Source organism: Mustelus asterias, chromosome 21 (assembly GCF_964213995.1).
Source record: "Mustelus asterias chromosome 21, sMusAst1.hap1.1, whole genome shotgun sequence".
Classification (NCBI taxonomy): Eukaryota; Metazoa; Chordata; class Chondrichthyes; order Carcharhiniformes; family Triakidae; genus Mustelus; species Mustelus asterias.
In genome coordinates, this window is record NC_135821.1 from 37148962 (window position 1) to 37164552 (window position 15591).

The window sequence follows — 15591 nt, forward strand, 5'->3', positions numbered from 1 at the left end:
TTACTATGAAAATCCCGTAATCACCACACTCTGGCACCTGTTCAGATACATTGAGGGAGAATTTAGCAAGGCCAATGTACCTAACCAGCACTTTCGGTCTATAGGAGGAAACCGGATCACTTGGAAGAAACCCATGTAGACATGGGGAGAACGTGCAAACTCCACACAGACAGTGACCCAAGCCAGGAGTCAAACCCAGATCCCTGGCACTGTGAGGCAGCAGTGCTAACCATTGTGTTACCATGCTGCCTATTAATAAATGTTTTCATGTTGTTAAAAGTGAAGTGGTAGCCCTGTGACTCTCTGTTCATCAGCGTTTTCTAAAAAAAGGGAAAAGTTATGGTTTTCTGTGCCAGGGTTCCATTCTGCGATCTGCTCATCTAGCAGTAACATCAACTGGGATCATGACTTCGCATGCCTGGGAGGAGAATGGTGACTTTGGATATATACTTCCCAAAGCTCTCCGTCATTGGGGCTTTCTTCATCTCATGTTTAGATCTGTTTCTCTTTCCCATCCCACCTTGTCCTTGCTATCCCATCTTCCCTACATTGAACCACTTTGCAGTCCTTGCTGGCTCTGTTGAAGACACTGTGAATGCACATTATTGTATTAACTTCTCACTTGTTCTGCTCCTAGATGGGCCGAAGGCTGAGGAGAGGCAGCGACTGGCTCGACAGCGCAGAGAGGAACGGGCAAAAAATCTCGGTAAGAATTTCTATTATTTGAACTTGCTGCACCTTGTTCTGACTGTTTAAGTTGAGGTTATTGGGGCCTTTGAAAGAGACAATGACCAGAATTTTCCACCGCACCCCTTCGCCACAGGTTTTCCTGCATTGGAGGTGGTTCCCTATTGGTTACTGGCGGCATCTTCCAGTGCCACCGAAGTCAATGGCAATTTGATGGCTTGCCTGTTCCCAGTAGTGGGGGTTAACGTCAGTGGGACCGGAAGATCGGCTGGCAGGAAGGGCTGAAGAATCCCATCCAATGTGTTCATGTTTTGTTGTCCAAATTTTACGTTAGTCTTGAAACAACAATCAGGACATTGTTATGGGAGTGAGTTATTTATATTAAAAAAAATATTAGCAAGGGTGAAGGGATGCTGATGCTCATTGTTTACAGGACATAGTGACCCAGGATATCCTTTTTGCTAGAGGTCCCTGTGATTGGTTCCTCAAGATTAGGAGCTCCAAATCCATGATTAATGGGGGTTTGTGATTCTGAAGAGAGTCTGGAACATTATAAGCTCTATCCTACAATTCTATATGGGAAGGTTTGATCCGAGATGCTCCCAGCATTAATCAAACAGCCTGCTTACTAAGACAGAATCGTGTTTGGAATGCAGCTGGTGGCTTGAATGGGAAATTGAATGATCATGCCTGTGATACCTTTAATTTTCTGGCTCTCAGTGAAAGTCAAGTATGTTTGAAAGCACACAGATGAATGTAATTTCCTGGAAAAGTCTTTACAAAGCAATAATGTGACTGCCGTATAAAGATTTTTCATCTATTGAGCATCAACCTGTAACCTTGGCTGTGGATGTGCTGCCAATTGCCAATGCGGGAATCAGAGCCAGATTGGCCATCTCATCAAAACAACTTGTCAATTCTTTGGCGTTGGGAAAAATCTTGTGTCTCTCTCTTTCTTCTCACTCGAACCCTGTGTCTCAACCCAATCTTGGAAGACCATCCTTTTCTACATCAATATGATTATTTTAATATTATTGGACAACACCTAACCAACATATATGCCTGAAGGAATTAAACTGAAAGAATCTGGGAGAAAGATTGAAGGCAAAATTAAAGGGAGATGTTTTTGAGGACGGGTAAGGAAATAGAAAGGGCAACGGGGTTGAAACAAAATCCCAACGGATGAGCCATGGCGATTAAAAGATGGATTTCCACTGAGGGATTGGGGAACGTCCTAACCCAGAGTCAGATAGAGGCTGTAGGACAGAGGTTTCCCAGTTGGGGCAGAATGAGGCCATGGAGAGATTTGAAGCCTGTGGAGGATAGAAATGGGGAGCCAATCAGACACATTTAACCTTGTTAAGGATTCCTGCCTAGATGATGAAAGGATGGAAGGATGGAAGAATTCAGGCTTAGTAAAGGAGCAGATATGGCACTTTGCATCTTAACTTGGGACTGCATAGACTTGGAGAGATTGCAGTAACTTTGGCATCTGACCACTGGATTTGAAACTCAGCTTTGGATTTCTCTGCAAGATTCATTAACATTGAATATTTCATCAGTTTTGATTTCATAAATATTTAACTTGGTTTCCATGACTGAATGAGGCCAAGAAACATCATTAGACAACAGGAGCTAAGAAAATATTTTTTCATATAGATATGAGGTAACTTCCAAGAAACCCAATGTAGGCCATTCTTACCAGCAGAAAGTTCTTCACTGACAGAGCTCCTCATTATGTTAACCCTTGTTTGAGTCATATCCATTGTGCCGTCACATTGATTACTTCCCCCTAATATGTATAGCAGATTGAATGAGTGGCACCATAATCAATGCATGGAATTCAATACCAGCAATCCCTGCATTGTGGAAGATAAAGGTTTGATTGATGAACATTGAAGGCTGCATCAGGGAACTAAGGGGAGCTAGCTGACTGGACAATTCAATCTGAAGCATTGCCCTTCAGTCAACCTACATCTTGTTTGCACGTTCCTTCCTGTATGAGGGACTGGTTCCAAAGTTTCATGGGCATGGCACAGCACTGTAAGATAATAAATGAAGCAGTCCACCCCTTCCTGCAACAAGACCTGCACAGCAATTAAGTTCGGGCAAGTAACATACATGGCATACAAGTCCAAGGCAATGACTGTCTTCAATAAGAGAGAGCCTAATCACCTTGCTTTGACATGCAATAATATTCTCTACCATCAATGGGGATCACCATTAACTAGAACTCAACTGGGAACATGCAGAAAAATGCCATGGTTACAAGAGCAGGTCAGGGCTGAGGCTTCCGTTGTCCATGGCTCACAAAAGACCCTTCACCATCCACAAGGCACAAGTAGGGTGGATGATGGAATACTCTCCATTTCCCAAATGAATGCAGCTCCATAAGCACTAACACCATCTAGGATTAGCACTCCATCCACTATCTTAAATATCCAGTCCCTCAAACATCCACTCCCTCTCTCCATTGGCACATTGTGGATTCAGAAGTGGCTTGCCCACAGAAGGCAAAGAGTGGTTGAGATGGGTCTTTTTCAGCATGGAGGTCGGTCACCAGTGGAGTGCCCTGGGGATCTGTTCTGGGACCCTTGCTCTTTGTGATTTTTATAAATGACCTGGATGAGGAAGTGGAAGGATGGGTTGGCAAGTTTGCTGATGACACAAAGGTTGGTAGGGTTGTGGATAGTGTAGAGGGATGTCAGCAGTTGCAACGAGACATAGATAAGATGCAAGACTGGGCGGAGAAGTGGCAGATGGACTTCAACCCAGATAAGTGTGTGGTGGTTCATTTTGGCAGGTCGAATAGGATGAAAGAATATAATATTAAGGGTAAGACGCTTGGCAGTGTGGAAGATCAGAAGGATCTTGGGGTCCGGGTTCATAGGACGCTCAAAGCAGCGTCGCAGGTAGAGGCTGTGGTTAAGAAGGCGTATGGAATGCTGGCCTTCATCAATAGAGGAATTGAGTTTAGAAATCGGGAGATAATGCTGCAGCTGTATAGGACCCTGGTCAGACCCCACCTGGAGTACTGTGCCCAGTTCTGGTCGCCTCATTACAGAAAGGATGTGGAAGCCATAGAAAGGGTGCAGAGGAGATTTACAAGGATGTTGCCTGGATTAGGTGGCATGCCTTATGAGGATGGGTTGAGAGAGCTAGGTCTTTTCTCCTTGGAGAGGCGACGGATGAGAGGTGACCTGATAGAGGTGTATAAGATGTTGAGAGGTATTGATAGAGTGGATTCTCAGAGGCTTTTACCCAGGGCTGAAATGTTTGCCACAAGAGGTCACAGATTTTGGGTCCTGGGGAGTAGGTACAGAGGAGATGTTAGGGGTAAGTTTTTCACTCAGAGGGTGGTGGGTGCGTGGAATCGGCTGCCGGTAGTGGTGGTGGAGGCGGATTCGATAGGGTCTTTTAAGAGACTTTTGGATAAGTTCATGGAAGGTGGTAAGATAGAGGGTTATTGATAAGCCTAGTAGGTAGGGACATGTTTGGCGCAACTTGTGGGCCGAAGGGCCTGTTTGTGCTGTAGCTTTTCTATGTTCTATTGTGACTGTAATGTGTGTCATCCAGAAGGCGCAATGCAACAACTTACCAAGGTTCCCTTCAACAACACCTTCTGATCCCACAACCTCCGCCACCTAGAAGAATAAGGGACATTTGAGAACAGCATCACCTGCAAATGCCCCTCTGAATCACAACCATTCTGACATGCTGTCTATTGCTGTTCTTCCATCGCCAATTAATCAACCTCCTAGAACAGCCTACCTCAGGGATTCCCAAAACATGGGTCATGACCCCTGGTGAGGTCGAGATTTTGGTTTGCAAGGTCCAGGATTGTAACGGCGGCCGTGGAACGGAGACTCTGTCCTGGGACCGGCTCTGAGATCCCATGATACCCATCTTATTTTTATTGCAGCTTGCTGGAGTGGAGTGACTAAATTTCCCACGGGAAGCTCATTGGGAATTCTGATTGGAGGAACAGTGGGTAGGGGAGGGTGGAGTGGCTGCAAGTGGACATTTGAGGTGAAAGGGTGGGGCCAGGAAATAGCCTCTGTGTGCGTATAACTCCCTGGCTCCTCATTGGCATGGTTCTTAGCTCATTCCGACAACTACCAGCAATGTGCAACTCACACCATGGACAATGTTTTTGAAGAGCTTCTACCTCCAACAGCAAGCTTCACAAGAATATTTTGTTTTAATTTGGTTCACAGTAATGAGGATTATTATCCTGCTGTATTAATTTGCCTCTGCCCCACCCCATTCAAAAGACTGAAGGTTTGGGAAGCACTGCCCTACCTAACATCACTGTAGTAGTACCTTCACAGAATCACAGAATTCTTACAGTGCAGAAGGAGCTATTTGGCCCACCATGTCTGCACTGGCTCTCCAAATGAGCATCATGGCTTAGTGCCATTCTGCTGCCTTTTCTCCAAACCCTGCATGTTATTTCTATTCAAATAATCGCCTAATGCCCTCTTGAATGCCTCAATTGAACCTGCCTCCACCACACTTCCAGGCAGTGCATTCCAGACCTCGAATCACTTGCTGTATGAAAAAGTTTTTTCTCATATCACATTTGATGCATTGGCCATGCTAAATTCCAGATGAAATAACCGGACGAAATAACCAGACGAAATAATTTACCTTCTTTCTAATCATTTATCGTTTTGAAGTTCCTGAGTAGAAGGCAGAGAGACAGAAGGCAGAGAGTTGGGATAAAAGGTTCTTTCTCAGAATGGCAACCGGTGACAAGTGGTGTCCCGCAGGGTTCAGTGTTGGGGCCACAGCTGTTCTCTTTATATATTAACGATCTAGATGACGGGACTGGGGGCATTCTGGCCAAGTTTGCCGATGATACAAAGATAGGTGGAGGGGCAGGTAGTATTGAGGAGGTGGGGAGGCTGCAGAAAGATTTAGACAGTTTAGGAGAGTGGTCCAAGAAATGGCTGATGAAATTCAACGTGGGCAAGTGCGAGGTCGTGCACTTTGGAAAAAAGAATAGAGGCATGGACTATTTTCTAAACGGTGACAAAATTCATAATGCTAAAGTGCAAAGGGACTTGGGAGTCCTAGTCCAGGATTCTCTAAAGGTAAACTTGCAGGTTGAGTCCGTAATTAAGAAAGCAAATGTAATGTTGTCATTTATCTCAAGAGGCTTGGAATACAAAAGCAGGAATGTACTTCTGAGGCTTTATAAAGCACTGGTTAGGCCCCATTTGGAGTACTGTGAGCAATTTTGGGCCCCACACCTCAGGAAGGACATACTGGCACTGGAGCGGGTCCAGCGGAGATTCACACGGATGATCCCAGGAATGGTAGGCCTGACATACGATGAATGTCTTAGGATCGTGGGATTATATTCATTGGAGTTTAGGAGGTTGAGGGGAGATCTGATAGAAACTTACAAGATAATGAACGGCTTAGATAGGATGGACGTAGGGAAGTTGTTTCCATTAACAGGGGAGACTAGGACGCGGGGGCACAGCCTTAGAATAAAAGGGAGTCACTTTAGAACAGAGATGAGGAGAAATTTCTTCAGCCAGAGAGTGGTGGGTCTGTGGAATTCATTGCCACAGAGGGCTGTGGAGGCCGAGACGTTGAGCGTCTTCAAGACAGAAATTGATAAATTCTTGATTTCTCGAGGAATTAAGGGCTATGGGGAGAGAGCGGGTAAATGGAGTTGAAATCAACCATGATTGAATGGTGGAGTGGACTCGATGGGCCGAATGGCCTTACTTCCGCTCCTATGTCTTATGGTCTTATGGTCTTATAGATCATCTCCAACATTCTGAGCTCAGGGAATAGAAACCACATTTATACAACCTTGTCTTGTAATTTAATCCTTTGTGTTCTGCTATAATCCTGAAGAATCTGGGCTGTATCGCCTCCAAGTTCCACTTCCAAATCGGGAGTGCAGAGTCGGGAAAAATGCTGGCTCCACAAACATGTCTTGGGAGAAAGTGCCATGGACAGTTGGATTTTCAATCCAGAGAGGCAAGTGTCAACAGGAGTCAGGCCCACTGCCCCTAGAGAGAGTTGAGGGCAGCTAAGGAGCCTGCTGGGTGCAGAGGCAAGCTGGGTGTCTCAGTGTTCCGAGACATTGGGCTCGATTTTACCAAAACTTCGCGCCTGTTTTTGGGCGTGAAATCACGGTAAAGTTGGGCGTCGGTCCTATACCACGATCTGCACCCGATTCCAAGCAGATCGCGGCTTTACCGACACCCGATTCGGGAGCGAGTCCGGTCCACGCCCGAATCGGGCGGCCCGACGACTTAAATGCATTTGCATGCATTTAAATTGATTTAATGAACCGCGCACCCAACTCTACCGCCAAATCCCACTTTACCGTCTTCTGGTCCGTTCCGCATCCGCGCTGTAAGCGACCTGCAAAATAAAAGTCTGAAGTCGTCGCTGCAGCTTCCGAAGAGCAGGGTCAGAGACTGCAACGGCTCTCTGACCCAGGTCTTCCTCTGGGGGGGAGGGGGGGGGGGGGTTCCCTTGCCCCTGCAGAGAAGAGTAATCTGTGGCTGGTAGTGTACCAGCGGTGGTGTATCCCTTTACAAGCCCAGCTTGGTCCTTCTCCAGTGTCTCCTCTTGGACTTGTGCTGATCTTGTTGCCGGTTTTCATGCGGATCCACTGTGGAATCGGCCGGTTCTGCTTCATCTTCTTAGCGAGGAATCGCTTCATCCTGAAGGTTTTGTGGGATGGCATGGCGCACGTCCACCCCGGGAGGAGGGATCGGCCGCAGACTGGCAGTGGACCCCCTCCGACCAGAGGATGATCATCAGAGAGCCGCTCTCTCCGCTGTCTGCTTTTTTTTTCTTTCGCGCCTGGGCGTGCTCTGTCAGATGTTTTTCGAACTGCGCATGCGCAGTTCAGAGCTCTGATCGGTCCGCCAGCGCTACGCCCCGCCCACAGCACGAATCGGACCGGAGCTGGCAAAACGCATAGAGGATTCCAGGCGCGGATCTATTTGACGCCCAGATTCGGCACTTAGACTCAAAATGGTAAAATCAGGCCCATTGCTGCAGCTGTTATAAAACAAGAAACACCCCTCACCACTTAGACCCCTCACCCTCACATAAACTCCCCATACCCCATCCATTCCAAGTTTTGCCCTAAATTCCACTTCTCATAGCCCTTAATCATCCTTATGCTAACATGTGCTAATCTATACCCCATACTCATTACTGTTTGCTTTTACATCCTCCATGCCAACTCACCCAGTACCCACCATGGGCAGACCTCAGGATCCATGCTGAGATGAAATAGCATGACATTCTAAGTGTCCATTACAGACTTTATAAAGAACATTCTCATTCATAAAATCCCATTCACTACATTTACATTTTTTCAACATAATCCCTTATAATAAAAACAAACATTGCATTCACATGCTTAATCCAATATAAAACAAACATATTATTCTAGTGCATAAGAGCTTACAAATTAATGTATCATTGGAGTGCTTAATCTCTTATAAAACAAGCATTTGCACTTATAGGCCAATATCAAAGAATCTATAAACATTGCAAACATTGCATTACAATCAAACTGCTAACTGACAGGTACCCAAATGTGATAATGATGGCTTGTGAAATCAGTCATGCAGCACAAATTTTATAATGGCAGACATAATGTCAACAGATAGAGTGAAATAGCTGGCACTTTTTTTTTGAATATGCAGACTGGCTTTAAAGGCCAGGTGATTTAAATGCCCTGACAGCTTGATGGTTCCTTTGACAGATTGACAGTTCCGATTAGTTTATCCACCTTTTACACACAATCATGTATACTCTTAACAATCCTAGAGGACACTTGATCTCTCCCAAAGGTGTCTCTAGACCTATCCAAAAGGGTATCCTACCTTTGCAAATAAGCGCAACATCTTCAGACCTTCTCCAGAAAAGTGTAAAGCCCAAAAGTCATGTTCTAGGACATTCTGCCAGTGAAAATTGGATCTGTTTGAGAGCAACTTCACTTTGTGTGTGCAGCTGCCTCCGTGAATCATGGAAGTGCAAACTACAACCCGCCCCATTCCCTGCACATCCTCCCCAGCGAAAATGGTGAGTACCAGTATTGGAGGCGGGATTTTTGGAATCGGGTTTCCGGCACCATTTTGGTTAAGTTGTAGACCCTCTCCATCTTTACGAAAATTCGGGTCTTTATCTTCTCTGAGGTTTGGGTCCCAGAGACAAATGCAGTACTCCAGATGGTATCTTACCAAGGCTCTTTACAACTGAAGTGCCACATCTGTGGGATGCTACCTCACCTTAATACCATTCAGGAGGTAAGTGAAGGGCATAACAACCTGAATCTACCCTTACTAGGTATACACATACATAGGAACACAGTGAGAAAAGACCAAGAACTAACTGGTTTTTCAATCTGGCAATCACATGTAAAATAATCATAGATTTGTTGACCAACCGTAATGATCATCACTATCAATTAGTCCACAACAGACTCGAGACATGACGCAAGGAAACGTTTGAGGACAGTGGGTCCTGTTCCTCCCTAACACACTACACTAACATATACACCGAATCCCAATGTTACTTTCTGAAAGAAATTTATCTAATTTCTGTGGAGATCTGTCAGTTGAGGGAATCTTGACTGTGTTTTCTTTGCCTCTCCTGAATTCCAGCTATTATAGCTGACTGCGCACCAGAGCTATTGACTGACTTAACACAGATCAGAAATTAAAGATAGAACTTTTGAGGCTGGGGTGCTTCAGCATGTGGACATCATTAGTGGGCCCTTATTTCTCATTATGAGTAACCCTTGAGCAGGTAGTTGGATCCCATGTGAATCATGCTTTCTTTGTAGTGGTTGTATACGTGCACAATGGATTAATATTTACCATGATGGTTTTCGTTGCTGTGAGTAGCTTGGCAATACTTATTGTCCAGAGTTGCATGTAAAAAATGGTTGCTTGGATGAGTTAGTAGAGGGGGAGGAGGAGAAACTAGTCCTCGTGCCTTCCCCACTCCCTGCCGCATGTGTTCCACAGTTCAGGGATGGAGCTTTTTGTTTACTTGAATACTGCAGGGGTTATTATTATTGTGATGAAGAGCAGCCTTGTTAAGTCATGTTTCTGAAGCCCAAACAGGAGAATATAAAGTTCACAGTCTTGCTCGGTTCAGTGAGTGAACCTTAAGTCCCCTTCCTGCCTGATGTGCATTGCAATAGGTAATTGTTCTGGCAATGAGAAGTTTATCTTCCCCAGATGTGCGGTAACTTATTTGCTTATTTAAAATTTGTTGCTGAATTAGCTGAGATGGTACCTGTCCCCCCGCCCCCCCCCAACCCCCACCCTCCCCGATGGTATCTACCCCTCTCAGATGATGCCAAGGTGTGATGCTATCTGCCGTGTGAAGGTATTTTTCCTGCAATGGTATCTACTTAACCTGGCGTGAGGATATGACCCGACCTGGATGTATCTCCAAAGCCTATTGTATGAGGGAGTGAGTATATACAATATTTGATCTCGCCCATCATGTCTTCCTGCAGCCTGTCCCATTTGCACAATCTAAATGGCCTAATCCAAGCTACTTAACAATGCTGCTTTAGATCCAGCGTGCCAAAGGTGAGTGAAAGCAATCCTGGTTTATTCAATTGCTTGAATCCCCTGCCGCACATCTCCCTGCCCCCCAGCCCTGCCATAGATCTGTCCCTTTGGAATGTTCACTCAGTCTCCACGTGAAACATTTCCTTACTTAATTTTTCACGCTGTCACCCGTGACTCCATTGGTAGCATTCTTGCCTCTAGTTCTGCATTCAAATTGCACTCCATGATCTGAACACAAAAATCTAGGTTGAGTTTCCAGTACAGTACCAAGGGAGCACTGCGCTGTCGAAGGTGCCATCTTTTAGATGATGTTAAACTGAGGCCCATCTCTCTGTTCGGGTGGGCGTAAAAATCCCACAGCATCATTTTGAAGAAAAATAGGGGAATATCTTGGCCAATATTCACTCCTCGGTCATCATCACCATAACAGATGATCTAATTGTTGTTTGTGTGAGCTTGCTGTGCATAAACTGGCTGCTGCATTTCCTACACTTACTGCAGTGATGACACTTCAAAAGTATTTCATTGGCTGTAAAGTGCTTTGAGACATCCAGTTGTCATAAAAAGTGCTAAATGAACCCAGGTTTCTCCGAGCCTCTTTGTTTTATTTTAAAGAAATTAAATCAGGAATTGTTATTACGGGGCAGATCTGAACACAAGTGGCCGAAGAGGTGTGTACCTGTAAACAATCTCATCTCAGCTTCTTACCCAGGATTCCAGCAACTCTCAGACAATGGCATGTGGGAGGCTATAAGTAGATTGTTGCTTCAGTTCCTATGTGATAAATGATGGTTTCACTTCCCTTCCTGAAATCCCTCCCTCTCACACCCTGTAATCTGTGGGATTCCCATTTACTGGACCGGATAGAGGGAGGAAAGGAAATGATCTCTGACTAATTTCATGTGGTTCATAAATAATACATCTTATAGTTCATCTACGTTTTTTTGTTTCTCTTTCCCTCTATTTCACTTCTCCCTCTCTTCACTCTCTCTTTTCTTCATTCCTTTTTTTGTTATTGTCCACTTCTTTTCTTCTCTCCTTCGCCCTCCTTCTTCTCCCTCTGCGTTTTCTTCCTCCATCTGCCCCTCTTATTTCCCTCTTTTCTTCCTCTCCCTCCCTTCCTTTCTTCCTCCACCCCATCAATCTCTTACTGCTTTTTCCCTCCTTCATTCTTTCCTTCCTTTCCTCTTCTATTTTGACCTCCCTTTTTCTACCGTCACCATCTTACTGGTCTGCCCTCTCCCTTGCTCTCCTCTCTCCTTCCTCTATTTATCTCTCTTTCTTTGCTTCTCTCATTTGCTATTGTTTTCTGACAGCTGCCAAGAAATCAGTATGGCTGGAAAGAGAGGAAAAGGCAAAGATGCTCCGAGAGAAACAGGTGGAGGATCGGAGGAAGAGGTTAGAAGAACAAAGGCTGAAAATTGAGAAGAGGCGAGCTATACTAGAGGAACGGCAGCGACTAAAGCTTCAGAAAAACAAGGTGTGTATCATTCAGCCTGACTACAGGACTTAGCATCATTGGAAACCTGACAGTTGCAGATGTAGCATCCATCTCTAGGGAGCCTGAAAGCTGGCTTGAACTACAGCCTTCACAGATATTCAAACACTTGTACGATGAGAGAAACTCAATGGTTCTTGGCCCAGTCACGAGACAGTTACCTCATCCATTTCCTCTAAGAGAGGAGGCAACAATGAATGTAGCAAAGTCAGTGAGTCCAGTATGTGGAGAAAGAAGAGTCTCCTGGTGAAACCATTTTGAGGAGGCCCAATTAAAATAGCCTGCTCAGTACTGAAACCTTTGAGATTTGCTACTCACTTTTAACCAGATTAACTTTTTCCAAGCAGTTCTATAACTGAATATCATTTTGAATATCATATTGTAACTAGATGGCAGCATAGGAGCAGAAGTAGGCCATTCAGCCCCTCGAGTCTAGATAATGGCTGATCTTTTATTTCAATGCCATTTTTCTGCACCATTCCCATATTCCATGGTCATTGATATATAGAAATCTATTGATCTCAGTCTTGAATATACTTAAAGACTGAGCCTTCACAGCCCTCTAGAGAATTCCAAAGATACACCACCATCTGGATGAAGAAATTCCTCCTTGTCTCAGTCCTAAATAGTTCATCCCTCATTCCAAGTTTGTGCCCCCTGGTTCCAGATCACCCCCCCATGCAACCAGAGGAAGTATCCTTCCTGCATCTACTCTGTCAAGCTCCGTAAAAATGTTATATTCTTCATCGAGATGATCTATCATTCATCTAAACTCTAGAGAATACAGGCCCACTCTTCCCAATCTCTCCTCATAGGACAATCCTGCCATCGCAGGAATCAGTCTGGTAAACCTTTGTTGCACTCCCTCTATGGCCAGTATATCCCTCCTTGGGTAAGGAGACCAAAACTGTACATAACTGTACATAACTGTACTCCACCAAGGGTCTATACCAATGCAGCAAGACTTCTTTACTCCTATACTCAAACCCCCTTGCAATAAAGGCCAACGTACAATTTGCCTTCCTAATTGCTGTATCTTGCTGTATCTGCATGTTAGCTTTCAGTGTCATATGAACAAGGACACATGACACCAAAACATTTTCCTTTCTTTCATCCAAGTGACTTTGGGACTGGTTGCTATGATGACTAATATTTAAGAGACTTAAATAGGTCTTTGGCTACGGTGTAAAAGGTTATTCGTGGATTCATCTTTATTTTACACATTTTGTTTTCTATTGATTGCCATTTTGTCCTGTCGGCGAAGACCAATTTCATATTTTAACAGACTAGATGGCAACGACAGATAATTATTTAATGGGGGGTTTGCCAACTTAGTTCCATTCTTACTCTCTATTATGCATAATAGTCACATTAGTTTAATCCTAAGGGATAAAATCTGGCAAATGCCGACAATTACTTTTCAGGATTCCAAATCTTTCCTACTGTTGTGTATTGCACTGAGCTTCAGGCTACCATAATTGAACTAATTTTAATTACACCTCCTCAACAGAAAGGGCAGTGTCATGGAGTTATAGAGGTCTAAGCACAGAAAAAGGCCACTTGGGCCAACGAGACTGTGCTGGTCAAAGGCAAACCTCCCAACTATTCTAATCCCATTTTCCAGCACTTGGCCCATAGCCATATATGCCTTGGCATCACAAGTGCACATCAAAATACTTCTGAAAAATTATGAGGGTCTCTGCCTCCACCACCCTTTCCGGCAGTGAGTTCCAGAGTCCCACCACCCTCTGGGTGAAATAGTTTTTCCTCACATCCCCTCTAAACTTCCTGCCCTTACCTTGAACATATGCCTCCTCGTCTTTGATCCCTCCACCAAGGGAAAAAAATTATGCCCCTCATAATTTTATACATCTCAATCTCATATCCCCACTCTCCTCAGCTCCAAGGAAAACAACTCCAGTCTATCCAATCTCTCTTCATAACTAAAACTCTCCAACCCAGGCAGCATCTTGATAAGTCTCCTATGCACCCTTTCCAGTGTTATGACATCCCTCCTATAATGTGGATTTCAGAACTGCAATCATAGAAACCCTACAGTGCAGAAGGAGGCCATTCGGCCCATCGAGTCTGCACCGACCACAATCCCACCCAGGCCCTACCCCCACATATTTACCCACTAATCCCTCTAACCTACACATCTCAGGACTCTAAGGGACAATTTTTAACCTGGCCAATCAACCTAACCCGCACATCTTTGGACTGTGGGAGGAAACCGGAGCACCCGGAGGAAACCCACGCAGACACGAGGAGAATGTGCAAACTCCACACAGACAGTGACCCGAGCCGGGGATCGAACCCGGGACCCTGGAGCTGTGAAGCAGCAGTGCTAACCACTGTGCTACCGTGCCGCAATACTCTAGCTCTGGCCTAATCAACGTTTTGTATAGTTCCAGCATAACCTCTCTGCTTTTAAACTCTATTCCTCGGCTAATAAAGGCAAGTATACCATATGCCTTTTTAACCACTTCATCCACCTGTCCTGCTACCTATACAAACAAAGCCCCTCTGATTAAAGCAAGATACTGTGGATGCTGGAATCTGAAACGTAAACAGAAAATGCTGGAAAATCTCAGCAGGTCTGACGGCATTTGTGGAGAGAGAATAGAACTAACGTTTTGAGTCTGGGTGACCCTTCGTCAGAGTGAAGAGCAAAGAAAATCAGCAGAGTTTTATACTATATGGGTGGGGGCGGTGCTGTATTTGGACAGCGGGAATATAAATGAGGATGAAGAAGGCTGGAAAAGGTGCCAAAAGTGTCCATTAAGTGATCAGAATGTGTGAATGGCAGAACAGAGGTACAGATGGTTAAGGGATTGCCTGAGGATTATGGCAGTTGCCCTGAAGGAGGCGGGGGGGGGGGGGGGGGGGTGCAGAATGGAGAGATGTGGAAAAATTGAAGTGAGAAAGAAGGATGATAAACATGAGATTAAAAGCAGAAACAAAATGAAATAAAATAAATGGAAATGGGGTGAAGGTGGAGGAGAGAGTTCATGCTCTGAAGTTGTTGAACTCAAACTTTCTGATCCTCGATGCTTCCCAGGGTCCTGCCGTTCATCATGATCATCCTTTCTGACCAGCCTGTCCTTATCCTTCTGTAATCTAAGGCTATCCTCCTCACTATTTACCACCCCACCAATTTTCATATCATCTGCTTACTGATCAATCCTCTACATTCAAGTCTAAATCATTTATATGAAGCACAAACAGCAAGGGCCCTAACACTGACCCCTGCGGGACCCCACTGGTGTGGAGGTGCCGGCGTTGGACTGGGGTAAACACAGTAAGAGTTTTAACAACACCAGGTTAAAGTCCAACAGGTTTATTTGGTAGCAAATGCCATTAGCTTTCGGAGCGCTGCTCCTTCGTCAGATGGAGTGGATATGAGCAGCGCTCCGAAAGCTAATGGCATTTGCTACCAAATAAACCTTTTGGACTTCAACCTGGTGTTGTTAAAGCTCTTACTGTAACACAGTCTTCCAGTCTGAAAAATATCCCTCAACCATTACCCTCTGCTTTCTTCCACTCAGCCAATTCAGGATCCAATTTGCTAAATTTCCTCGGGTCCCATTGGCTCTTCCTTCACTATCAGTCTCCCATGTAGGACCTTTTCAAAAGCCTTGCTGAATGCAAGAAGACTATGTCAAATGCATTGTCCTCATTTACGCACGTGGTCCCCTCTTTGTAAAATTCTATCAAGTTGGTCAGACATGATCTCCTCTGAACAAAACCATGCTGACTGTTCTTGATTAACCCCTGCTGCTCCAAATGCAGATTAATTCTGTTTCTCAGAATTGCTTCCAATAGTTT

At 44.8% G+C, this 15591-nt stretch overlaps 1 protein-coding gene across 9 annotated transcripts in view; it reads left to right on the plus strand.

The window, feature by feature from the left end:
• The window catches only part of LOC144509220 (ensconsin-like), a 176650-nt gene that overhangs the window by 94353 nt on the left and 66706 nt on the right, over positions 1-15591 (plus strand). For all 9 annotated transcript variants that reach the window (XM_078237726.1, XM_078237725.1, XM_078237729.1 and 6 more), the window contains exons 3-4: positions 638-706; positions 11582-11745. In XM_078237726.1, the coding sequence (XP_078093852.1) occupies positions 638-706; positions 11582-11745 (233 nt within the window). The remainder of the gene's footprint in view (positions 1-637; positions 707-11581; positions 11746-15591) is intronic.